The sequence below is a fragment of the Heterodontus francisci genome, chromosome 14, assembly GCF_036365525.1.
Source record: "Heterodontus francisci isolate sHetFra1 chromosome 14, sHetFra1.hap1, whole genome shotgun sequence".
Taxonomy (NCBI): Eukaryota; Metazoa; Chordata; class Chondrichthyes; order Heterodontiformes; family Heterodontidae; genus Heterodontus; species Heterodontus francisci.
Window position 1 is genome coordinate 82,373,164 of NC_090384.1, and position 27,608 is coordinate 82,400,771.

The 27,608-nt window shown below is 41.9% G+C and overlaps 1 protein-coding gene across 1 annotated transcript in view; it reads right to left on the reverse strand.

Moving 5' to 3' along the window:
- The window catches only part of lgr4 (leucine-rich repeat containing G protein-coupled receptor 4), a 183,217-nt gene that overhangs the window by 82,124 nt on the left and 73,485 nt on the right, over positions 1-27,608 (reverse strand). Inside the window, exon 3 of the mRNA XM_068046475.1 lies at positions 5,233-5,304. Within this exon, the coding sequence (XP_067902576.1) occupies positions 5,233-5,304 (72 nt within the window). The remainder of the gene's footprint in view (positions 1-5,232; positions 5,305-27,608) is intronic.

The window sequence follows — 27,608 nt, forward strand, 5'->3', positions numbered from 1 at the left end:
ATAGATCAATGATTTGGATGCGGGGACGAAATGTAATATTTCCAAGTTCGTGGATGACACAAAACTAGGTGGGAATGTGTGTTGTGAGGAAGATGCAAAACAGCTTCAAGGGGATTTGGACAGAGAGGGCAAGAACGTGAAAGATGGAATACGATGTGGAAAAATGTGAGGTTATCCACTTTGGCAGGAGGAATAGATGTGCAGAGTATTTCTTAAACGGTAAGAGATTATAAAGTGTAGATGTACAAAGGGACCTGGGTGTCCATGTCAATAAGTCACTGAAAGCTAACACGCAGGTGCAGCAAGCAATTAGGAAGGTTAATGGTATGTTAGCCTTTATCACAAGAGGATTGAGTGCAGGAGTAGTGAAGACTTGCTTCAATTGTATAGAATCTTGGTTAGACTACACTTGGAGTATTATGTGCAGTTTTGGTCCCCTTACCTTAGGAAGGATATCATTGCCAGAGAGAGAGAGTGCAACGAAGGTTCACCAGACTTTGTTTCTGGTATGGTGGGACTGTCCTATGAAGAGAGATTGAGGAAACTGAGCCTGTATTCTAGTTTTTTTAGAATGAGAGCTGATAATTTCAAAATAAGGGGGAAGCCATTTAGGACAGAGATGAAGAGAAATTTCTTTACTCAGAGGGTTCTGTATCTTTGGAATTATCTACCCCAGAGGGCTGTGGAAGCTCAGTCATTGAGTATGTTTCAAGCCAAGATTGACAGATTTCTAAATACAAATGACGTAAGGGGATATGAGGATAGTGTGGGGAAAAGGCATTGAAATGGATGATCAGCCATGATCATAATGAATGGCTGGGCAGGCTCCATGGGCTGAATGGCCTACTCCTGCTCCTATATTCCTATGTTCCTAAAAAGAAATAGAATTGGAAAAACTTAACCTAGAACAGGAAAGAGAACTGACAATGAAAAAACTTGAACTTGACATGGAGGAAAGAGCAAAAGAGAGAGCATTTCAAAGAGAAAAGAGAAGGAAGAGAATTCAAATTAAAAAAAGATGGAACTAAGACAAAGGGGAGAGTCTTGACTCCAGGTGAAAATTTTGGTGGGGAAAGATCTGACTCCAGCCCAAGAAACCACAGTGCAGAATGCTGGAAGTTGCAGGATAAACCCAATGGACTTATTGGGATGCACAAGGCCAATGTACAGAAAGGGGCCCTGACTGGGAGTACGACAGATCAGGCTGAAACTCTGCAGTTGTAAAGTCAATGTACAAAAATCGTTGAGAGTGCAGGGGACATGAACAAGATACCTTTGAGCATTATAGGGAATTCTTGTCAAAAGGAAAAGTAACTCCTTATCCTTCAAGTGAGGCAAGTAAACCTATAGTTACACTTAGGGACACAGGAGTCACCCAAACTCTTTTGCTGGGGAAAGGCATGACTTTTCCACCAGACAGTGCATTGAATGCCAATGTTTTAGTGAATGGTATCAGCGGGGAGTACCATACCTTCGTCCTCTGTATCGGGTGCACATAGAGTGTGACCTAATGTCTGGGACGATAACTGCCCGAGTTGTCCACAGTTTGTCTTTAGAAGAAGTTGACCTACTCCCGGGGAATGATTTGGCCAGAGCGAAGGTAGTAGCTTCTCCAGTAGTCATGGAAAAAACAAGTGAAGTTAAAGGGACAAAACAGTGGCAGGAAAATGTTCCAGGAATTTTTCCTTCATGTGCAGTGACGCGAGCAATGGCTAAATAAGTTCCACTGTCACAGGTAAAAGTGGCACCACAGGCCGATAGCTACGAAAAAACAAACCAAGGTAAAGTGATCAGGGGAATGCCAAGCATCTTTTGAGGCTGAAAGCTATTTTGATTAATGAACCAGTGTTGGCTGCTCCTAATTTCACTAAGCCCTTCAAGATGGCAATTGATGCTAGTGATCTGGGGTTCAGTGCAGTCCTGTTACAAGACAATGAGTCAACATAGAAAGGCTAGTGGGATACTTTTCCAAAGAACTAAATTGACACCAAAAAGGATATTCAACCATGGAAAAAGAAATCCTGGGCTTACTACTAGCTCTTAAGAGTTCAGAAGTCTATGCCCATCATGACTACAGAGAGACACCAGTATATACGGATCATAATCCCCCAGCCTTTGTGGAAAAATTCAAAACCAGGATGCCAGACTATTCCAATGGAGTTTCCTATTACCACCTTATTACTTAAAGATTATCCACATTGCGGGAAAAAAAATTAATTGTGGATGCTTTGTCTAGAATCTAACTTTGCTTTGCGTTATCTGAATGCAAAGATGGTTCAAAGCCGAAACGTATTAGCTACAGGTAAAGAGTGAATGGGAATGAGTGCATAAATGTGTTTTAATAATTTTTCATCTTCTGTTTTTCCACTCTTTGTAACGAAATGCATTTAAAAATGGCGTTTCATTCCCCCAAGGATGGAGGTATTAGGAAAGTGCTTCCATTATTTTTAATATTTAATATAAAAATAGAGTATATGATTGGCTGCATTGGTAACCGAGTTAATATTTAAATAGATGTTGTGACCTGTGGAGAAGTGGAACTAGAAACGACAGTGCACGCCTCCCACCTCGGTCGTAACACTATAATTATAAAACAATGGGACAGGGTCGATAGCAGACTGTTTTCAGTATTTGGGCCTAGAATGAGGGAATGATGGATACAGGATTAAGATGCAAGACATTTAGAGAGCAAGAGAAACCTCTTTACATAGAGTTGTGAAGCTGTGAATTCACTTTCAGGGTTAATGGTTCAGGCAGAAACTATGACAACATTTAAGATTAGATTGGATAGGTGGATGCAGAAAATGGGGATAAAAGGAGGATGGGGAAAATAGGGATAAAAGGAGGATGTGGAAAATGGGGATTAAAAGGATATGAGAACAGGGCAGGTAAATGTGATTCAGGATGGCAAAAGCACTTGATTGGGTTCAATAGCCTGTTTCTATGCTGTAACTTTTGTAGTTCTATGTAACATGCTCTGAACTGCACTAAACCCTAGAGGATTTTCAGGGGCTATACCATTATGTTTGAATTGTGAACAAGGAAAAACACAAACAGGCTAAAGAAAATAAGTTACAACATCTGCAGATACAAGTATAATCTTGCTGGGCAGCCAGTCGAACACACCTTAAGTATTTGCGCAAACAAATGAAAATTATCACACGGGTGAAACAAGCTGCACCATGGACTCTTTCCTATCTGTTAGGCAACATAACTGGATGCAGCTACAGGCAATTACATCAAGGATTGATGTATCTCAAAATTGACCCTGGTTGAAGTACAGAAAAGAACCAGAAAATTTACATAATATGAAATAAAAACAGAAAGTGCTGGAAATACTCAGCCGGTCTGGAGGCATCTGTGGAGAGAGAAGCAGAGTTAATATTTAAGGTCTGTGATGAAAGGTCACAGACCTGAAATGTTAACTCTGCTTCTCTCTTCACAGATGCTGCCAGACCGACTGAGTATTTCCAGCACTTTCTGTTTTTATTTCAGATTCCCAGCATCTGCAGTATTTTGCTTTTATTACCAGAACATTTATATTCTGGTGGCAATAGACAAGTTTAGCCTCTTTCCATGCATGCAACAAATCTGAATTTGAGGGAACTAAATAAGCTGCTTTAGTATTTTATAACCATATGATCATCTCTATCATGTCTCTTCCTCCCCCCACCCAACTCAAAAAGAACTCCTGAAATATACGAACTGGTACATATTTGCACCAGTCGTAAACTACGTGATTTGATCTTTCTTTTGGTGCACAATCGCAAGAATGGAAAGCACCATTTAAACCTCATCCCTACTTCTCATGGGAGTAGAACATATTTCAAAATGTTTCACTGTAATAAGAAAAACAATTTTCAAAGAAAGATCACTTTTAAACTACAAATGCGGATGGTGACTAATGCATTAATCCAATCTTGGGATTCAGGTGATATTCAGAGTCCCTTAAATGGTTTAAGGCATTATAACTCACTTTGAGCTGTCCTTCAGCTGCCATCTAATCATAACACAATTGCAGCGGACAACATATAATGTTTGATTTGAAACCTAAGAAAAGAGATCTATTTATAGAATTTATATCTAGTTAAAAAATTCATTTTGGGCTCAAGACCAGGAAGAGATATTACAGGTAATCAATAGTGCTCACAGGAGGCAGACTATTTAGTAGTTGAAAATGATCAATCACTTAACAACTGTGTGCAACAGAAAACAAATCAGTCAGAACTTGGAATATTTTAAAGACATAATTCCTCCTTTCTCTATACTGTGGCAAACAACATTCATGATTCAACGTGCAGCACTCCAAAATGATATGATACAAGTTTATACCCTCAATGAGCTTTCCATCTCAGCCAGCAAATGTTCAGAAAACTATGGTAATTAGACTGGTTTAGAAGGTGAGTCAACCCACATCATTTGTTTGCATCTTTTAGCAGCCAAAGTGCAATATATAGTAGAGGTTTGGGAACAGGTCACTTGTACACACCCAGGGATTGGAATGTGGAAGGTGGGTCAAATTCATACATTCAGGTAGAAAAGCATGAACTAATTATGAGGAATATTCATATGAGTAATGAACGGCAGGATCCCCAAGGACACATTGTACAGCGAGCTCGACACTGGTAGCAGACCCACCGGCTGTCCATGTCTCCGCTTTAAAGACGTCTGCAAACGCGACATGAAGTCCTGTGACACTGATCACAAGTCGTGGGAGTCAGTTGCCAGTGATCGCCAGAGCTGGCGGACAGCCATAAAGGTGGGGCTAAAGTGTGGTGAGTCGAAGAGACTTAGCAGTTGGCAGGAAAAAAGTCAGAAGCGCAAGGGGAGAGTCAACTGTGTAACAGCCCCAACAACCAATTTTATCTGCAGCACCTGTGGAAGAGTCTGTCACTCTAGAATTGGCCTTTATAGCCACTCCAGGCGCTGCTTCACAAACCACTGACCACCTCCAGGTGCTTACCCATTGTCTCTTGAGACAAGGAGCCCGAAGAAGAAGAAAAAAAAAGAATGAACGAGAGTACTGTAATCCACTACACTGTCAATACCACTGATCCATAAAATGAGACTTAACTTAGGACCGCATAACATTTTAAAACCAACTTTATACTCAGTAATCTATGGCATAAGACAAACCTAACCCATTTTTATGCATCAATTACCAATTTTGGACAGCTGTATTGACTATATTTTGAAGAATTCCTGAGTAAGAAAGAATGGACCAATACTTACAAAACTTTCAGTTGGTGCAGACCAGACAAAGCCTCCGGGTGAATGTAAGACAAGTCATTGCCAGCCAACCGCCTGTAAAAGAAAAACAGTGGCTAAATTCAGAGACAAAACAAACTTATCAAAGCAAGAAGAATAGATATCCATCAACCTGAAATTAAAATACAATCAAGCTTAATCAAGAGCACTTTAATTTGTATGTCATTTAGTGTTTTACAGTCCACATATCACACTCAGGTGCTCTGTAGTATTTGATACCCTGCAATTGTGCTAACTGCAAAAAGTCAGAGTCATAGAGTTATACAGCACAAACAGGCCCTTCGGCCCATCGCGTCCGTGCCAGACATCAAGCACCTATCTATTCTAATCCCATTTTCCAGCACTTGGCCTGTAGCCTTGTATGCTATGGCGTTTCAAGTGCTCATCTAAATACTTCTTAAATGTTGTGAGGGTTCCTGCCTCAACCTCCCCTTCCAGCCCAGCTCTTAGTGAATCTGCACCCTCTCCAGTACAATCACATCCTTTCTACAGTGTGGTGACCAGAACTTTACACAATATAAAAGATTAAAGAAAAAAAATTGTATCAGCACCTTTTAACCCATGCCCATCATTGGACTGTTTTGAATTTTTGACAATGCGTCTACTTTGGGTAGCTTATGATGGTAACAGCATGTTGAAAATAAAGAAGGTAGTTAACAATTTAATATCAGACAAAGTACAGAAATTATAGGTTGTTGAACCAATATTATCTTACAGCTCTGGGCCACACAGGATTCATTTCGAATAGAAATTGGGTTAGAGTGTTTCGACCATGTGTAGTCAGACTGCCAATTTTGCTCAATATCAAAAGTCCCAAAGCCAGACAAATTTTGCAGGAAATTAAAAACATTGTGGTACGTATACTGTGAAATCCATGGAAAACACCATGATCCTCACCTACCCTTGTTACCAGATGTACCCATTGCTGCTGCTGCTGCTCTGACCAAACTGCAACATGTTGCAGTGAAAATGTCCAATCTTGCAATCGTTTCCTCAGATCAGGATTTCCTGCCACAGCATGCAACATAGTTTGAACTCCCAGAGCAGGAGCATCAGCACTGGGTAACAGCAGAGAAGCAGTGACTGCCAAGGTTGGATGTGTGAATTGATATGGGAAGAGGTTGAAAAAAGTGAGAGTGTGAACTAGTAGATTGCGAGAAGTGCCATCATGAACAGAGATGGGATGTGGCAGGAGGTGAAAGGTGGTAAAAAGGTTATCAGAATGAATAGGTAGGCGGGGCAGGTCAGTGGGGGTAGTGGGAATAGCTAGTGTCAGCGTAAACGCTTGGATGAAAGTTCGGGGTGGAGGAACTGAAACTGAATGGGGACAGGTGGAAAAGAATGGTTCAATGAACTGTCATAAAAGGAGGACTAACAATTTAAAAATCAATTTTCAGATTTAGCAACAGAGGATACCAATATATTCTCAACCACCTGTAATTTCTCTGCAAAAGGGGAGAGCAAAGCCCCTCAAGCATCATCACAATCTTCTGCTATTTTATATTAGCCTTGGTCCTGGCTAACCTTAACTGTGTGTGCTTATAACCAGTGATATATTGGGTGGCAGCACAAGTTTAATTTTATGCAAATTGTCTTCTTGCAATTTAAATCTTTTTGGAGAGAAAATAATTCCACAATCCAGCAATAATTACAAGTAAAGCTATTAAAATATAGTATAATTCTTCTTATTAAATATGATCACAAAGCACATTTCTCTGGGACTGAGTGAGTGGGAAGTGGAAGATTCATTCATGAAATGTCAGAATTAACTACAGCGATCTATTTACACTGATCTCAAAACAAAGCTCATGGGATAATAAAAGCAAAGTCACAGGAATATCCTTCTTGTGTGCTTCAGAACTGCTGATACTATTTTAGATCAGTTCAGAGGGCCATACCACTAATAAGTGCATTATGTTTAACAACGGAAATGGCAATGTCGATCGAAATTTGTGCCCTTCAGGCCTAGGTACCAGTATATGCAATACGGTCTTTCCTTGCTTCAGAAATTTAAAAAAAGTGATGGTTTAGCACCTACTCAGTGACCCTCAAAATGGATTCAGTGGTGTTGCTAGGCAACAGAGGAAATAAGAATTTTTGTACCAAGCAATATCCAGAACTATTTACTGATGCTATAAATTCAATCTTGTATGCAATTTTGGCAGTTATATTGTACGTTGCACAATGGCTACTTTACCCAGCCCAGACTTTTATAAGTTTGCACAAGACTTAAATTATGTATCACTGGTTAGGTTCTAAAGGTATCAAACACATTCAATGTTGTGCCACATAAAAAATGTTTTAAAATTACATGAATTACAAAAGGCATATTTATCGAAACAGTTCAGGGAAGAATTAAAGTCAACTTCCATGAGCCCAAATGATTTTATTGTGTAATACCAACTATAAACTTGGTGCAAACCTTTCAATAGGAAACTAACCATCTATATCCATTTCTCCTTATGCTATCCTCATCCATTCACATACTGCATTTTCCAGCAGGAATTCCAAACAAAATCAGGAGCCAAAACACAAGCTTATTTTTCCTGTTCCTGGCACGATCGTTAACCACGCCAACCTCATCACCACCCTGGATGAGATCAACTAATTCAGCGCTGACTAGTTATCAAACCTTGGGTATTTTGGTTTGTATACACTGCATCACACTGTGTACTTACTGACAGCCTTTGGGGAAACACTGCTACATTAAACTTGGACACTGGCTCATAAAACAGTTGAAATTCATAAATCGCGCAGCAGCTAATTCTTTAGCTACAGCTTTGCAAACTCATGTTCCATGGTTATCAGAGCGAGGATATCTACTGGGAAGAAGCTCTCAAGGCAAATGCTCAACTTTGCTTGATCTCAATATAACTGATTGAAGTGTTGAATCAGACAAACCTTTGATCTCAGAAGACATTAAAACTTCAATGACTACCTTATCCAGAGTTGTGGCATGTAACTGCCCTTGTCAAGTAGGATATTGGAGTTGGGCTCAGTGTTTGATTATCTTCCTTGAACCTTGCTTTAAGGTCATGCCATCTGCAATGATCCTCAGACTAATCACTGTAATGAGCTGAAAACTAGTTCTTTTACATTAATAGTTGTGCAGTGATTGTCTTCCCTATACTTTTGGTCACCATCTGTCAAAGAATTTCTGTTTTTTGGCCACTGATAGTGATTTTTTTCATTAAGCTAGGCCGAGGAGAGAATATGCCAATTGGAATCTGGGAGAGTGCGTGACACTATATATCTTTTTGACCTACTCCCAGAAGTCTCAGTTTTCTGACTGATCGATGGTAGCTAATCCAAAGTAGCAACTATCTGTTTAGAACACTTTAATTGGCATCATCAACCAGCCAAAACATATGCCTAAAGTTTCTTTCTGAATATCAATGCAAGATCTGTGAACATAAACTAAATGTTAGACAGAGCTGCCAACTTGTGCTTTATTGAATGTGCACATGTTCAGAGCAGTTGATCAGGTGCCTTAGGCAAAGAAACCATTACCTTGCTTGAGGGTCTCTAAACCAAACCAGTGAGAAACCCACAAAGTAGTGTTGCAGTTTGCCTGGTCATCTTGAGGCCAACTTAACATTTGCCACCTCCTCTTCAACTTCCCTCAACCCCCAGGAGGATATTCACTGGATGGTTATTAGGCAACTGGAAAACAGAGATTTGAGCTGTTGCTAAGTCAGCAGTCAATTCCAGGAACTCCTCCCAAATGGCACGGTAGTAGCACAACAATGTGTGAATGCACTGCCACTACTTTACTGACCAATATATGGCCACACGCAAACCACCCAAACACTGATTTAATCAACTAAAGTGCAGAGCTCCAGCAGCAATTACTTGCCTCTCTATAGGTGCATCCTGAATATTGAGTAAGGGCTTCCAGTACCCAAGCTCCAGGTAACGTCTTTCAAAAGAAAATGGCCTGTAGGAAGAATCTTGCAATATGCCAGTCCCTTTGATGGTCTAGATATCCAAGTGCAGAACCATATATTTTACTCATCACCAACTGAAGCTAAACTGGTTCAGATTACCAAAATAGAGACGATTATATTGTGCTGGCAGCTGAAATCACAATTAGTCATGATGGGGAGACGGAGGCTTGCAAAGAACAATTCCCTGCCTCTAGAACTATGTGCTCATAATCCAAGCGAGTATTGACATTATTGTGTCAGCCAAGGATTTGGAGAACAGGACTACAACAGGGGCCTCCCAATAAAAGCAGGATTATTTCTCCAGTGTTACGGCCGAGGTGGGAGGAGTGCACTGTCTTTTCCAGTTCCACTTCTCCACAGGTCACAACATATATTTAAATGTTTACCCAGTTACCAATATGGTCAATCATCGACTCTACTCTTTATCCCAGAATAAAATAAACCACAAAATTATTATATTATAAAACAACACATAACCAGTAATGAAGCAAAGCATAAACACAGAGTGAAATATGAACGTTTCCTTTTACCTTAACCTGTGTGTGTGTGTGTGTGGCTAACTGAAAAATAGAGATTTTCTCTTTAGAGCTCTGTTACAAAAAAGACTACTTTGGCCAAATACTTGCTAATTCTTGAAGAAAAAAAAAAGATACGGAAAGATGTCAGTTGTCCCCTTTTGGTTTGACGTCCCAAATGCTCGTAGACAGCCGTCACTGGGGTCTTTCTAGAGCAGTTCTTTTCGGACGACATAGAGGATCAGTTTGGTAGGCTTTCCAGGAGAAATGCAGCAACAGGGGTTTCTGGCAGGCCTTTCAGAGGAATGCAGCATCAATTTCTCTATTTCTTACACTCGCTTCTAAGAGCTTCTCAAAGAGATGGAAAAGGCTGAGCTGGGGTTTTGTCCTTGGCAGGTTGATTCAAAACTCCTTCCAAAGCACTCCACAACTTAGCTGACTGTCCAAAGCCAAACCAAAACTCTATCTCAAGAGTCAAGCCTCCTGACCCGTCACTTCTCAGTAAACATCTCCCTCAAGTTAAAAAGTCCCTGCTGGGTATTTATCTGAAGACAGGTGACTTACAGTAAATGTTGTTTTCAAACAAGACCTCTGTGTCCTTTCAATGACCCCAGTGAAAAAATCGTCCATGGATTCCTTTTTAGTTTTCCCAAATAAAACATTGTCCATAATTCTAAAATAAGAGTCCTCAAAAAAAAGTACCTAACAAAAAATATAGAAGCACCGGCATAACACCAGTAAAATGCTATGAGTACTGCCTGTGCGGAGTTTGCAAGTTCTCCCTGTGTCTGCGTGGGTTCCCGCCGGGTGCTCTGGTTTCCTCCCACCTCCAAAAGACTTGCAGGTTGATAGGTAAATTGGCCATTGTAAATTGCCCCTAGTGTAGGTAAGTGGTAGGAGAATGGTGGGGATGTGGTAGAGAATATGGGATTAATGTAGGATTAGTATAAATGGGTGGTTGTTGGTCAGCACAGACTTGGTGGGCCGAAGGGCCTGTTTCAGTGCTGTATCTCTAAATAAAAAAATAAAAAAAATAAAATCAGTGCCCTCTGGTTCTGGATCCTTTCACCAACAGAAACAATTTCGCCCTATCTACTCTGTATAGATCCCTCATGATTTTGAGCAGCTCTATCAAATCTCCTCTTAATCCCTTCTCCAAGGAGAACAGGCTCAGCTTCTCCAAACTATTCACATAACTGAAGTTCCTCATCCCTGGAACCATTCTCGTGAATCATTTCTGCACCTTCTCTAATGCCTTCACATCCTTCCTAAAGTGTGCTGCTCAGAACTGGACAATACTCCAGTTTAGGCTGAACCAGTGATTTATACAGGTTCACCATAACTTCCCTGCTACTGTACTTTATGCCCCTATTTATAAAGGCCAGGTTTATTAACTGCTTTCTCAACCTTCCCTGCCACATTCAACGATTTGCACACATATACCCCCAGGTCCCTTGGCTCCTGCACCTCTTTAGAATTGTCCCCTTTATTTGTTATTGCGTCTCCTCATTATTCCTACCAAAATAAATCACTCCACACCTCTGTGCATTAAATTTCAAATAACTGAACCAGGGTGTAACATTTGCAATTCTCAGTCCTCTGGCACCACATCTGTATCCAAGGAGGATTGGAAGATTATGGCCAGTGCTTCCGCAATTTCTATCCTTACTTCCCTCAGTCTCCACAAATGCATCTTATCCAGTCCTAGAAACTTATTAATTTTAAGTACAATCAGCCTATCTAATATCTCTATAAATTTTTAGCCCAGTGTCTCAACTACCTCCTCTTTCAGTATGACTTCGGCAGCATCTTCTTCCTTGGTAACGACAGGTGCAAAGTACTCATTTAGCACCTCAGCCAAGCCCCCTGCCTCCATGCTTATATCCCCTTTTCGGTCCCCAATTGGCCCCACTCTTCTTTTTACTATTTGTACACTCATAGAAGACTTTTGGATTCCCTTTTATGTCAGCTACCAGTCTCTTCTCCTACTCTTTTTTCTTCTCATTTCCTTTTCACTCCCCTCTGAACTTTCCATATTCAGCCTGGTTCTCAATTGTATTATCCACCTGACATCTGTTATATGCACCCTTTTTCTGCTTTATTTTACTCATTGTCTCTTTTGTCATCCAGGGAGCTCTGGACTTATTTGTCCCACCTTTTCCCCTCATGGGAACATACATCGACTGTACCCAAACTATCTCATTGTTCCTTTACAGTTTTGCCTACTAATCTCTGTTTCCAATTTACGTTGGCCAGATCCATTCTCACCCCATTAAAATTGGCCCTAGCCCAATTAATTAACTTGAGTCTGGATTGCTCCTTGTCATTTTCCATCGCCAATCTAAACCTTATGATAGTATGATCACTGTCCCCTGTATGTTCTCCTACTGACACTTGATCCACCTCATTTCCAGCAATGCCTCCTTCCTCACTGGGCCAGAAACATACTGATATAGAAAATTCTTCTGAACACACTTCATAAATTCTTCTCCCTCTCTGCCCTTTACACTATTAATTATTCTGATAGAGACTGGAATAGTAAAGTCCCCATTATAACAACTCTATACTTCTTAAAATGATATATAAAATTTAAATTATATGGATAAAGTCAACCCCAGTCACTTACAACAGTCACTCTCCAGGCGTGACTGACGGGAAATTATCAATCACCATCATTCTGGCTGGGATGTGCGGTGTCGCTATATGCAGTGTTCAAGTGGATGTAAAAGACCCCGTGTACATTTTCCAAAGAGTAAAGAATTATCCTAGTCCTGGTTAACATTTATCCCTCTACCAACACCCCCAAAACAGATTAACATCTCATTGTTGATTATGGGACTTGTTGTGTTGGTTGTCTCATTGGTCTGCTGCTAACAGTGGCTTCAATTTAATACTTAATTTGTTGTGAAGCATTTTGGGACATTCGAGTATGCGAAAGGTAAGTCTGTTCCTTCTAAATTCAGTTTGCCCAAAGAAAAGGAGAATCTAATCGCAGCATGTCATACTTGCCAGTAAGTTGAGGTACTCCAGTAAGATTTCTCTGTATGAGTTCTGGTTAGGAGTGGTAAATACTCTAACCAAGTTTAAAATGGAACACCAAAATAAAAAGCAACTGGAGCAGATGGCCCTTCTATTTTCCAAGACTGATTTTTTTTTTTTTTTTATATAGAGATACAGCACTGAAACTGGCCCTTCGGCCCACCGAGTCTGTGCCGACCATCAACCACCCATTTATACTAATCCTACATTAATCCCATTACCCTCTCACATCCCCACCTTCCCTCAATTCCCTTACCACCTACCTATGCTATAATGGCCAATTTACCTAACGACTGCAAGTCTTTGGCTGTTGGAGGAAACCGGAGCACCCGGCGAAAACCCACGCGGTCACAGGGAGAACTTGCATGCTCCGCACAGGCAGTACCCCGAATCTAACCCGGGTCGCTGGAGGTGTGAGGCTGCAGTGCTAACCACTTTGCTGCTTAAATTGATTGAGCTACGCAGAGCTATACTACTTAAAAGGCCTGCTTGGGTCTGCAAATGAAACCTGACCTGAGCGCAACAAAACCACATCCAACTGGACCCGAGTCCTGTCATTGTTTCCTGTGCCTGGCCCGACCACCAGAATATAATCAACTTTATTGAAGAGGTTGTGTTCTACCTTGGATGGAATCGCTCAGTGCAGACTAGTGCGGAGTGTGTCCCACCTTGACGTCCTGGCTGTCACGGTGTGTGACCTGGGCCGACCTGACCCCGCATGCCGGACCTGGAGGGGCAACCGACCCCTACTACTAGTACTAGTACTACTAGTACTAGTACATGGCTACCCGACGGCTGTCGTTGGGCAGGGGTCGGTTGCCCCTCCAGGTCCGGCATGCGGGGTCAGGTCGGCCCAGGTCACACACAGTGACACAGTACTACTACTAGTACTACTACTAGTACTACTACTACTAGTGAAAGAACCTGAGGAGCCCATTGCTCAATGAGGCAAACATTAGATTCTTTCAAAAATGCCTGGAATGAATAGTCCAAGACCATCCCTTATAATACTGCTCAACGTATTGCTGATTAGAGTTAAGTGACAAACTTGCCTCAACTCTCCTTTTGAGGGACCTAGATTTGGTGAGTTTCCAACATACTAGACCACATGCTCTGGAATTCCCTCCACAAACCTTCATTCCCTGCTTCTCCTTTAAGACCATTGTTAAAATCCACCTTGTTGGCCAAGCTTTCCGTCGCCCTGCTAACATCTCCTTCTTTGGATGGTGTCCATTCTTTTATGATGACACCTCTGTGAAGCCTCTTGGCGCATATTTCCAGGTTAAAAATGCTATGCAAATGAAAATTGTTGCTTAAACTTACTACTACTTTGGCATTTTCTACTGAAGTTAAATTATGGAACTCTGAAATCTTTAGTGTTCAAAAAAATCTCATTATTTAGAGTATATTTAGAGTAAAGCTTAGTTGTCTTTCACAATCCCCTATCTGTCCATTAATCCCACCTAAATGATACCCCAAAATAAGAAATATACAAAGCAGATACCGATGTAGCCATTTAAAGGAGGATTAGAAAGGTTTGCAGTTGTCAAGTTAACTCATCAAAATTGTAGAAAATGGCCACTATCTAGAACTCGAAGTCCAAATCTGCAAGATGGTTTAAATTTCACTATCCCTAATCGCAAAGAAGAGGCAAATAGTTAGACTTTTCTTTAAATTGACAACTCTGATCTGTTATTATAAAGATACGGTATGCTTTCTCCACTACAAATAATAAATGTAGAGAATGTTACAAACCATATTATATGGTGACAAAATGGTTTTGGCAGAAGGAGATTTTAAATCTGATAGTTGCTAGGAAGACAAAAATAGTGTTCCTAATCAAAAGCTAGCCAATGTGCTACCCAGTCACGCTTCAAAGAATGGAACTTTTGGAGCCAGCATGCGTCTGTGGTTTCTGCCTGGACATAGTTAGATGACTATTAAGATATGCATATGCTTCTAATCAGTTTATCAGCCTCTGCAGTTACTTTAAAACCAAGAAGCTAGAGACGGTTCCTGGGTGTGGCATAAAAATAACATTTTACACAGTTGCAGACATGATAGTGAAATTATCAGCACATTCCATCTTTGCCTTAAAGTGCTAGAAATAGTTCCAGTGAAAAGCCATTCACATATGGTAGACTGGCAAAAATACATCACCATATAATGTAGGATTAAAAAGACAGGAATTTCCTGTGCTCTTTGACCAACTAAATATTCAATTTCCTGTTAAGTAAAATTCCACATGGGTCAATAACAGCATATGTTTATTATTGTATTCCATTCACAATGTTAACATTCTTATGTACCTAAAAAGTAAATTGAGGAGCCAATTTTAATGTGACCCTGCATTTTTAATTTACAAAGCACTGTTTCTCTACCCCCTGGCAGCATGAAGCAGAAGTGCAATTGTAGCCTCCCTTCAGACAGGCTTAAAATAGTCCTTCAAAGTTAATGGCATTAGAGGTGACTTGCTGCACTCACTTGCTATTTTCTTTTCCTACAACGAGCTTTCCTTACAGTCACTTTGAATGAGATTGCGTTATTCTTGAATTATTTGTGGTCTTATTTGTATCAAGTTCTGACTACTTTAAATTTTTAATTTAGAGCCCTTCATAATAGAAAAGGTGAATTTTACCTTCAAACGGGATTTGAAGCTTGCTTCTGGTGAAAAGATTCTGCTCTAAAGTGCCCCACAGTTCCTAGAAGATACATGCACTCACTAATCCACTAGAAGGCTGCAGAAAGCATTATTTGCACAACAATTGCACAGGGACTGGATGACTCAATAATTTAGAATCATTTCTCCCATTATCCAAAAGTTCACTGATTACATTCAGGAAATCAAGGTTTCCATCCTGACTTCTAATTCACTGCTCATAGTCAATACAGGAAAAATGTTCATTTACTGTAAATTCTGTTTTGAAATACATTTCTCTAAAAAGCAATAAAACCACTAGCTTTCCAAAAACTGTTTTAAGGGGTCCTTTTGTATTGAATGCTTTACCAAAACCCACATCTTTAATCTATGTGGCATTGTTCCTTTCTTAGAGAGATCGGATCAGTTATATCAGAACCGATACAACATATGCAAGCTGTGCTGATGTGGGCCTTGCTCATTCGCAGCACTACTGGAGCCATCACTTTATGAGAGAAAATACTTTATTCTTTGTTCAATTGAATGTGGTTGATGTGGCACTTGAATATTGTACTGGAAAAGATAAACATACTGCAAACAAGAAATTTGCTTATTAAAATGAGGGATGTCAATATTCCTCTATATTCGCTGGCAAAGCAAACTTGCACAGATAAAAGACTGCATTATTAAAAATCTAACAGTTCTGAGTTATTACACTAGGTAATTTCTCAGGTTCATGCATCGCTGTTCACTCCTGCAAATGGGGCTCAAGTCCCCTACAATACAGAGTGTACCTTTTCTGCCAAATAACTAGTTAAATAATAACGAGATCCACAGGTCATACTGGAAAACTCTCATCTGTACACCAATTATTGGAATGTATCATGTATTGCAACATGATTCTCTGGTCTGCAAAAGGCAGTCTGGATATCTGCAGTTATTAGGCCAAAACTACAGGCTTTTGAATCAAAATGTGGTTTTACTTATCTAAATCTGAGGACTGAACAGTAAACAGAATAAAATTGAAATGTATACTTCGCTTGCCTCAACAAATAAAATTCAAGAAGTCACTTGCTTTCTGCTCAAGCACAAACTTTAAAGTATCTAGCTACTTACAGTCTATGTTAATGGTTTAGATGAAAAGACCTAGACTAATGTTACTAAGTTTGCTGACGATACAAAGCCAAGAGGGAATGTCAGCTGTGAGGAGGACACAAAGGCTGCAAAGAGATATAGACAGGTCAGATGAGTAGGCAACAAGGCGGCAGATGGAATATAATGTGGGGAAGTGTGAGGTTATTCATTTTGGTGGTAAGAATAGAAAAGGAGAATTTTTTTAAAAGATATAAAACTTCTAACTGTTGATGAGGGACATGGGTGCACTCATACAAGGAACACAAAGTTAGCATGCAGGTACAGCAAGAAATTAGGAAGGCAAATAGCATGTTGGCTTTTATTGCAAGGGGATTGGAGTATAACAATAAGGAAGTCTTGCTACAATCGTACAGGGCTTTGTTAAGACCACACCTGGAGTGCTGTGCGCAGTTTTGGTCTCCATATTTAAGGAAGGATATACTTGCCTTGGAGGCAGTACAGCGAAGATTCACTAGATTGGTTCCTGGGATGAGAGGGTTGTCCTATGATGAGAGGATGAGTAAATTGGGCCTATATTGTCTGCAGTTTAGGTGATCTCATTGAAGCATACATGCTTCTGAGGGGGCTTGACGGGATAGACACAGAAGTTGTTTCCCCTGGCTGGGGAATCTAAAACATGGGGGCACAATCCCATGATAGGGCTGCCCCATTTAGGGCTGAGATGAGAAATTTCTTCACTCAGAGGGTTGTGAATCTTTGGAATTATCTATACTTCAGAGGGCTTTGGATGCTCCATTGTTGAATATATTTGAGGCTGAGACAGAGAGATTGTTGGTTACTTAGGGAATCAAGGGATATGGGGATTGGGTGGGAAAATAGTGCTGAGGCAGAAGATCAGGCATGATCGTACTGAATGGTGGTGTAGGCTCGAGGGGCCATATAGTCTACGCTTGCTCCCATTTCTTACGATATGGGCCACTTCTTACCCTGTTAAACCCTTTAGATGTTTTTCCTCATTAAAGGGTCTATACTGGGGTGGGCAAACTACAGCCCTCGGATGCAGCAGAGGCCCGATGATCACAGGAAGCAGTTTATGGTAAATTAGCCAATGGTCAGTGGGCGCAAGCAGACATTTCTCAACGAGTACAACCGCCACTTGAGAGGAGGGATGTGCATCTGGAGGAGCCTAAGAGCGGCATAATGTAAGTAAACACTGTTATGACCAAGGTGGGAGGAGTGCACGGTCTTTTCTAATTCCACTTCTCCACAGGCCACAACATATATTTAAATGTTTACCCAGTTACCGATACAGTCAAACATATACTTTACGCTTTATCCCAGAATAAAATACACCAACCAGGTTTCTTTAATAAACAAAAAAATTAACAGATAAAACAGGACTTATCCAGTAAAGAAACAAAGCATTAACACACAGATTGAAATAATGAAAGTTCCCCTTTTAAGTACCCCCTCCCACACATACACACTAAAGAAAAAAAGAAATTTTCTCTGCAGAGCTCTTTTACCAAAAAAAAGACAAAAGAAAGGAATACTTTGGCCAAATACTTGCTAATTCTTGGAAAAAAAGATATGGAAGGATGTCAGTTGCCTGGGTATACAGAGACGGGTCACTGAGATCTTCTCAGAAGCAGTTCTGGAGATGTCGAGAAATAGTCTGGTAGGCTTTCCAGGAAAATTGTGGCATCAGAGGTTTCAGTTATCATACTGTGGATTTGCAAGGTTTTTTCAAAGAAGTAGAGAAAGAGGAGCTGACACACTGGATCTCTCTGGGTCTCTCAGAGAGGTGCAGGAAAGATGAGCTGGGGGGTTTCTTTTTCAGCAGGCTACAAAACAAACTACTTTTAAACACTGTTCACACCCCGACTGAACTAAAACAATATCTCAGAGGTAAAAACAATTTCTGACCCTCATAAATCTTGACATGTCACGCATTTGTAAACATCTCCCCCAAGTCACCAAGGTTTGTATTATTTATTTATCTTAAAGCATGTGACATCCAGTAAAGGTTGTTTTGAAATGCAACATCGCGTGTGTCCTTTCAGTGAACTTTCAACAACAAAACAAAGTCCATCATCTATGACATTTTCAGCCTTCCAAAATGAATCCATTTCCACAATTTAAATATATGAGCCCTCAAAACAAAATTTTTTAAAATGGAAGCACTTTCATAACACCTCCATGCTTGGAGGATTGAAAAGTCATCTTTAAATGCGTTTCATTACAAAGCAAGGAAAAACAGGTGATGAAAAACATATTAAAACTCATTTATGCACTCATTCTCATTCACTCTTTGCCTGTAGGTAATACAGTTCTGCTTTGTACCATCTTTGCACTCCGAGAACTCAAAGCAGATTCAAATCCTAGACAAAGTATCCGCAATTACATTAGGTTGCCCCACGATGTGGATAATCTTTAAGTGATAAGGTTGCAATAGTAAACTCCATTGGAATAATCTGGCATTCTGGTTTTTCAACTTTTCCACAAGGGCTAGGGGATTATCATCAGTATATACCAATGTCTCTCTGTAGTCGTGGGGGACGTAAGCTTCAAAATGCTTAAGAGCTAATAATAAACCTAGGGTTTCTTTTTCCACTGTTGAGTATCTCTTTTGTTGTTGATTTAGCTTTTTGGAACAGTATCCCACTGGCCTTTCTATGCTCGATTCATCATCTTGCATCAGGAATGCACCAACCCCCAGGTCACAAGCATCAACTGTTACCTTGAAGGGCTTAGTGAAATGCGGGACAGCTGACAATGGTTCATTAATCATAATGGCTTTCAGCCTCTCAAGATGTTTGGCACTCCCGTGACCACACTACCTTGGTTTTCTTTATTTGAAGCAAATCCGTCAGTGGAGCAGCGAAAGTACTAAACTTTGGCACAGACTTGCGGTAGAAACCACATATCCCCAAAAACCTCATGATTTCTTAGTCCCAAGGGTACAGAACTCCACCAATGCTTCTACTTTTGCTGTTCTTGGCAACACTTGTCTTTGCTCTACCATATGCCCCAGGTAGGTTACCCTCACTTTTACGCATTCACTTTTGGCAAGGTTTATCACTAAATCAGCCAATTGTAATTTTCTAAACAGAGCTTCTAGTTAATCCAAGTGGTCCTTCCAAGTGTCACTATATACCAGCACATCATCAAGGTAAACAACAGAGTTAGGAACAATGGCTACCATTTGGTTCATTAGTCCCTGAAAAGTGGGTGGGGCATTTTCTAGCCCGAATGGCATCACTCAGCATTGGAAAAGACCATCTGGTGTGACAAAGGCCGGTATTTCTTTAGCTCGGGGTGTTCAAGGAACTTGCCAGTATCCCTTTAACAAATCTCTTTTTTGTAAGAAACATGGCACTGCCCACTCTGTCAATACTGTCTTCCAAGTGAGGAATTGGGTAGGAGTCTGCCTTTGTTACTGCATTAACCTTTCTGTAGTCTATGCAGAATCTAGTTGAACTTCAGGTTTAGTCTCTAAAACTAGCTGCTTTGACCGGGTTCAATTAGGTGGTTTCCAACATATATTGGATTTCTGCTTTTACCTGGGCCTGTTTCTCTGGACTTAAGTGATAAGGATGCTGTTTTACAGGAAAGGATTCCCATCATGTATGGCTAAGGTTGCACATCCTGGTTTGTCCCTACAGACTCCTTTAAATGCTGTGAGTAGCCATGTTAGGTCTTCTCAGTGTTCTGCATCTAAGTATGAAAGCATAGCGTCTAATCTCCCGAACAATTCAGTATTAGCTAACCGGAGAATAGGAGGTTCAATTTGGAACTGTCCAGGCCTCGTTCTGCCTCATCCTCACTATCTCTTTCATCCTTCCCTGTCCTTACTACCTGACATACCTCTGCTTGCTTATCCTCCTCCCGGCGATGATACTGTTTAACATATTGATATGACACAACCAATTCTTTCTGCGGCGATCTGGGCTGTCAATCAAAAAATTTACTTTATTTTCTGATGAAGGGTCACTGACCTGAAACGTTAACTCTGCTTCTCTCTCCACAGATGCTGCCAGACCTGCTGAGTATTTCCAGCATTTCTTGTTTCTATTTCAGATTTCCAACATCTGCAGTATTTTACTTTTATTTTAGTGTTTAATTCACTGTCACTTCTCTTCCAGGAATGCCTACCTTGAAGAAGTTCTGTTCTTCTCTCCGACGGGATTTTCATTTGTCTCTTTCACCTTGTTCACCTTCATTGCTTTCTATTTCCCTCCCGGTGTTTGATAAAGTATCTACCAAAACTCGTTTTCAAAGCCACATCTCCTTCCTCAGTGACTGTCTCCGGCTCTGACTTATTCCACGTGGAATCCAACTGAAGAGTCAACCTTCATATTTTGAATCCACCGAGGATTACAACGTTCCTCGGAGTGCTGTTTCCGCCGCATCCCGAGATCCACACTCAGTGCCATGCACCGCCACATGTACACACTGGACCTCTCTCTCTAGAAGCACCGCCTCACCTTATCTCAAAGCTGTTCTATTTCGCAGTTTAATTTCATCCTTCGTCTTATCCGACGCATTAACAAAAAACTTTTTTTCTTCCTTTCAGGTGTTAAGGAACGCAAGCTCCAGCAGCTGATGGGGACTAATGCCCTTCCAGATCCTTCTTCCCTTTCACTTCCCTCTGACCCCACCCCTTCTGATCCGACCCCATGCCATGTATTCATTATACCTTCTGACCTTCCCCTCTCTGACAATGAACGTTCTGTACTCAAAGGACTCCGTTTTATCCCCTTACGTTCCCACCTCAATGAATTTCGCGCTCAACATTGAGCTCTTCTTCCGTCGCCTTCGCCTCTGGGCTCACTTCTTTGACCAGGAGTCCTCCCCCTGACCAGCAGACCCATTCACCTGCCTCCACCTGGACCCCTCCCTCTGGCCTCTTACCGCTCTTGATCTTTTCATTGAAAACTGTCGGCAAGACATCGGCCGTCTCAATTTCTCTGTCCCCCTCACTCACTCTAACCTGCCCCCCTCTGAACTTGCTGCACTCCGTTCTCTCAGGTCTAACCCCGACATTATCAAACCTGCAGACAAGGGTGGTGGTGCTCTTGTTGTCTGGTGCACCGACCTCTACCTTGCAGAGGCTCAGCGCCAACTCTCAGACATTTCTTCCTAGTTCCCCCGGACCATGACCCCACCATCGAACATCAAGCTACTGTCCACAGGACTGTCACTGACCTCATCTCCTCTGGAGATCACCCTCTGCAGCTTCCAGAACCCTGGACAGCCCGCTTCTACCTCCTTCCTAAAATCCATAAACAGGACTGTCCTGGCAGACCCATTGTTTCAGCCTGTTCCTGCCCCCCTGAACTTATTTCTTCCTATCTTGATTCTATCTTTTCTTCCCAGGTCCAGTCTCTTCCCACCTACATCCATGACTCTTCTGACGCCCTACATCATTTTGATAACTTCCAGTTTCCTGGCCCTAACCATCTCCTCTTCACTATGGACATTCAATCTCTCTACAACTCCATCCCCCACCAGGACAGCTTGAGGGATCTCCGCTGCTTCCTTGAGCAGAGGCCCAATCAGTCCCCATCCACCACCACACTCTTCCTTCCTGGCTGAACTTGTTCTCACACTGAACAACTTCTCCTTCAATTCCACTCACTTCCTTCAAGTAAAAGTTGTTGCTATGGGTACCGGCAGCGGTCCTAGTTATGCCTGTCTTTTTGTGTCAAACATATGTCCAAAATTCCTTGTTCCAGTCCTACTCAGGCCCCCTCCCCCAAATCTTTTTCCAGTACATTGATGACTGTATCGGTGCCATTTCCTGCTCCCGCCTCGAACTGGAAAACTTTATCAACTTAGCTTTCAATTTCTACCCTTCTCTCACTTTTACATGGTCCATCTCCGACACTTCCCTTCTCTTCCTCGACTTCTCTGTCTCCATCTCTGGGGATAGGCTGTCTATTAATATCCATTATAAGCCCACCGACTCCCACAGCTACCTCGACTACATTTCTGAACACCATGTCTCCTGTAAGGACTCCATTCCATTCTCCCAGTTTCTCTGTCTCTGACGCAACTGCTCTGATGATGCAACTTTCCACAACAGCGCTTCTGATATATCTTCCTTTTTCTTCAAGCAAGGATTCCCCCCCACTGTGGTTGACAGGGCCTTCGACTGTGTCCAGCCCATTTCCTGCACCTCTACCCTTACCCCTTCCCTTCTCTCCCAGAACTGTGACAGGGTTTCCCTTGTCCTCACTTTCCACTCCACCAGCCTCCACGTCCAAAGGATCATCCTCCGCCATTTCCGCTACATCCATTAGGTTTTATGGCAGGTTGCGGTTTTCCCACTATCTGGCACATTTTACAAAACTGCACCACGTCCTTGGAAAGACCTGGCCAGTAGAAATGTCGACCTAGACGCGACTGGGTCTTCCGGATCCCCACATGTCCCACCATAGGAATTTCATGGGCTATCCTTAATATTTCCTGACGATACTTGGGCGGTACCACTACCTAGTGAACAACAGTCCATTCTTCGTCCGTAGATCTGTGAGGAGGTCTCCACTTCCTCATCAGAATCCCATTTTTAATATAGCAGCCTTCTGGTACTCCCTCTGCCTCAGCTTCAGTTAGAGCCACTTGTGCCATTTTATGCAATGCTGGATCAGCTTGTTGAGCCTTGATCAGAGAAGACTTACTAAACATGTCCTTCGGATTATCCAAATCCCCCAAAAAAGTTTCAGATATTTGGCTGGCTGTGGTGCCTATTTTAGCCATTGCTTGAGTCGCTACACATGAAGGAAAAAATCCTGGAACGTTTTCCTGCAATTGTTCTGTCTCTTGAACCTCACTTGGTTTTTCTGTGACTACTGGAGAAGCTACTACCTTTGCTCCAGCCAAATCATTCCCCAGGAGTAGGTTAATTCCGTCTACAGGCAAACTATGGACAACTCCTACAGTTATCGTTCCAGACATTAGGTCACACTCTAAGTGCACCCGATACAAAGGTACGGGTATATACTCCCCGCCAATACCATTCACTAAAACCTTGGCATTCAGTGCGCTCTCTGGTGGAAAGGTTATGCCATTCCCCAACAAATGGGTTTGGGTGACTCCTGTATCCCCAAGTATAATTACAGGTTTACCTGCCTCACTTGAGGTAGGGGTAGAGAAAAAGGAGCTGACACACTGGATTTCTCCGGGTCTCACAGAAGTACAGGAAAGATGAACTAGGGGTTTCTTTTTCAGCAGGCTACAAAACCAACTGCTTTTCAACACTGTTCACACCCCAACTGAACCAAAATAATATCTCAGAAGCAAAACCAATTCCAGACTCTCAAGAGTCTTGACATGTCACTTCTCTGTAAACATCTCCCTCAAGTCACCAAGGTTACTGTTCTTTATTTATCGTAAAGCATGCGATATCCAGTAAAGGTTGTTTTCAAACACAACTTCTTGAGTTTCCTTTCAGTGAACTTTCAACAACAAAATAAAGTCCAGCATCTTAGATTAGTTTTAGATTAGAGATACAGCACTGAAACAGGCCCTTCGGCCCACCGAGTCTGTGCCGACCATCAACCACCCATTTATACTAATCCTACACTAATCCCATATTCCTACCACATCCCCACCTGTCCCTATATTTCCCTACCACCTATCTATACTAGGGGTAATTTATAATGGCCAATTAACCTATCAACCTGCAAGTCTTTGGCATGTGGGTGGAAACCGGAGCATCCGGAGGAAACCCACGCAGACACAGGGAGAACTTGCAAACTCCACACAGGCAGTACCCAGAATTGAACCCGGGTCGCTGGAGCTGTGAGACTGCGGTGCTAACCACTGCACCACTGTGCCTCTGAAATCTTCAGCCTTCCAAAATGAATCCATTTCCACAATTTAAATACGAGTCCTCAAAACAAAATTTAACAAAATATGGAAGCACTTTCATAAGAACACTCAATAAAGGTTTGACAGTCCAGTCAAGTGTAGTTGACAAGAGCAATCATGCTGAAGGATTCAAGTCTGTTGTTAGGGCTTTCGGATGCAAAGGTAGACTGGCACAAGGTGAAAGATAAGAGAAAGGCAGAGATGAAGGACCTGTTGAGATCAGAGTGTCAATGATTATAGTATAACTGCTTTTTTTCATGCAGTATAAATTGTTGCTCCCTTTAAAATTGGGCATTCTTGCGTCTGTCCTGATGAGTGCAAGATGAAAAGCTTTGACTGCATGTCTCTTTTTTCAGGAATTCTCAAGTATAATCTCTATTTACCTCTAGCCCTAGCTCATGGAAAGAGGAGTTTTATTCAATGGGATGTAGAAGGGAAGGGGGATATCTATCTGGTTAGTTGCCTTGCATTGCTCTATTAGACCTCATGATTAATTTGACAGGAATTAGCAGAAGGTATGAGTTCTCCAATCTCCATTACAATATGTCGCTCTACAATTCTTGTATGGCTTCCAAGTTAACAGTATAAAGATGCATTTGATTCTGATCTAGCCGTTCAGTGGGCTTTCTGGTTAATTTAGCACAAGAGCGGCACTTCTCAAGTGCGGCCACCATGTGAGAGGAGGGGAATGCACGTGGAGGAGCACTGAGAGCAGCACAATGTAAGTAAACTCTCTGATTTTTGCTTACGGTGCAGTTTGTAGAGGACAGTGGCCTAAGGGAAGAGCATATTGTTGGCCTGGAAGTGATTGAGGGCTGGACTGGATGTGATAGTCTGCATAAGATAATTTAGTCTGATCTCATTAGGAATTACTTGGGGAGAGCAAGGATTTACAGATATCCAATTTTTAGGCCTCAAAGAACAAAACCTGGCTCTGCTAGATGATGACATACAAATGGGCTATTTGTAAGTTAATGTCAATTTTTTTAAAACTTCAATTTGATGTGCAATCATTTTCTAAAATGCTCTAAATATCATGAAATCAAAAAATCCAATCGGCATGAAAAATCCTTCAATTGACATTATTGGAGGTCTATTTATAAATATTATAGGGTACCCAGTATTAAATGTTTGCCAGTATTTCCCAAAATTCAAGTGATTAAATATCCTTCTCAGCAAATAGCTTTTGGGGCGGCACAGTGGCGCAGTGGTTAGCACTGCAGCCTCACAGCTCCAGGGGCCCGGGTTCGATTCTGGGTCCTGCCTGTGCGGAGTTTGCAAGTTCTCCCTGTGACCGTGTGGGTTTTCGCCGGGTGCTCTGGTTTCCTCCCACAGCCAAGGACTTGCAGGTTGATAGGTAAATTGGCCATTGTAAATTGCCCATTGTAAATTGCCCCTAGTGGAGGTAGGTGATAGGGAATATGGGATTACTGCAGGGTTAGTATAAATGGGTGGTTGCTGGTCAGCACAGACTCGGTGGGCCGAAGGACCTGTTTCAGTGCTGTATCTCTAAATCAAAATAAATAAAAAATAAAGTACCTAAAGTTTCAAATATTTGATTAGATCAGAACCTAAAATACCATTTTGGCTGTCTTGTGCTTAACTGATTATCGGGAACCAAAGATTTTGTTACGACCAGGTAAAGGGGTCTAGGGCTCTCCTCTCAGCCTTTTCCTGCTTTTGGCCGTAACAGGGTTTAACTTTTAAAACAGTGCTTTTAGCTTCCCCTCAGCGAGTCCTTGCTCACTGCTCTCGAATTGTAATTGTAAAGAAATCAACCAGACAGGTTTTCTCACAAATAGACAAGAAAGGTGTAAGTTTATTAACCTTTAAACTCTAACTCAGTTAAAACTACTAAAAATACGCGACGCGACCACCCGAGTATGCATATGCAATAAACACATATGCAAATAGAGACAGAGGAGGAGAAAGAATTAAAGGGGAAAGGTTTGAAGTAATAGATGGAGTTCAGTCACTGGTTTCAGGTTGGATGTAAAGTCTTTGACTGAAGCTAAGTCTTGCAGTTCTCTTGGGGCACAGTGCACATTTTCAAACTTGTTTCGCTGATCTTCTGTCTTGAGGCTTCAGTGACTGTCGTGGGTCCTTGGAACTTTGCATGAGCGAGGGAGGGGGCGGGGAGAGAGCGCGCAAGAGAGGGGGGAGAGAGCGCGCAAGAGAGGGGGGAGAGAGCGCGCAAGAGAGGGGGGAGAGAGCGCGCAAGAGAGGGGGGAGAGAGAGCGCAAGAGAGGGGGGAGAGAGAGCGCAAGAGAGGGGGGAGAGAGAGCGCAAGAGAGGGGGGAGAGAGAGCGCAAGAGAGGGGGGAGAGAGAGCGCAAGAGAGGGGGGAGAGAGAGCGCAAGAGAGGGGGGAGAGAGAGCGCAAGAGAGGGGGGAGAGAGAGCGCAAGAGAGGGGGGAGAGAGAGCGCAAGAGAGGGGGGAGAGAGCGCAAGAGAGGGGGGAGAGAGCGAAAGAGAGGGGGGAGAGAGAGCAAGAGCGAGCGAGTGCGAGCGAGCGAGACAGAGACAGAGGGGGAGACTTTCCCCTTGAAGTTCAATTGCAGTTTCTTTCTGTGTCAGGCACAACTCAAAAAGCTCCAGGTTGGCCAGCAGGTTAGTCAGCTTGAGACAGCCTCACCTGCGAGGTTTGTGGATTCCTCACAGCTTACCAGACACTCTCAGTTAGTGGGGGGGGGGCTGGAATGCTGGCTCTTACACATTCAATGACTCTCCATGTCTTTTGATCATCACTATTGACAAAACCCATCTGGCTAATTGAATCCAGGAGTACTCCCATTGTCTCTCTCCATGCAACTGTCTTTTAGAATGCAAGTGTGCAGCCATGTTTTCAACCACTGTTCTGTGGTCCTTTTGAAATATGTTATGTTCAATATCCAGTAACAGTTCAAAAATAATGTTCCAAGTGACAAAATTCATGTGTTTCATTTTAGCAGGTGTGGTTTTCGTCACAATTTATTTATCATTTTGAGATGGGAATCTCAGTGATTAGTTAACTGACCAGCATCTCAGTTCCTTACTGCAGATTTCCATAACAAGAATGACACCCGACTTTGATGACGTTGTAAAGATGGGCGTCCAACTGCATTGTTCATATTAATTCAAGAGGGGGTACGTTTCATTTCATTATTATAATGCACTGTTATGAAGGTATAATTGTAATAACGTTTTTACGTTTATTTGTACCAAAATTAATCTTTATTTTAATTTTTCCTTTC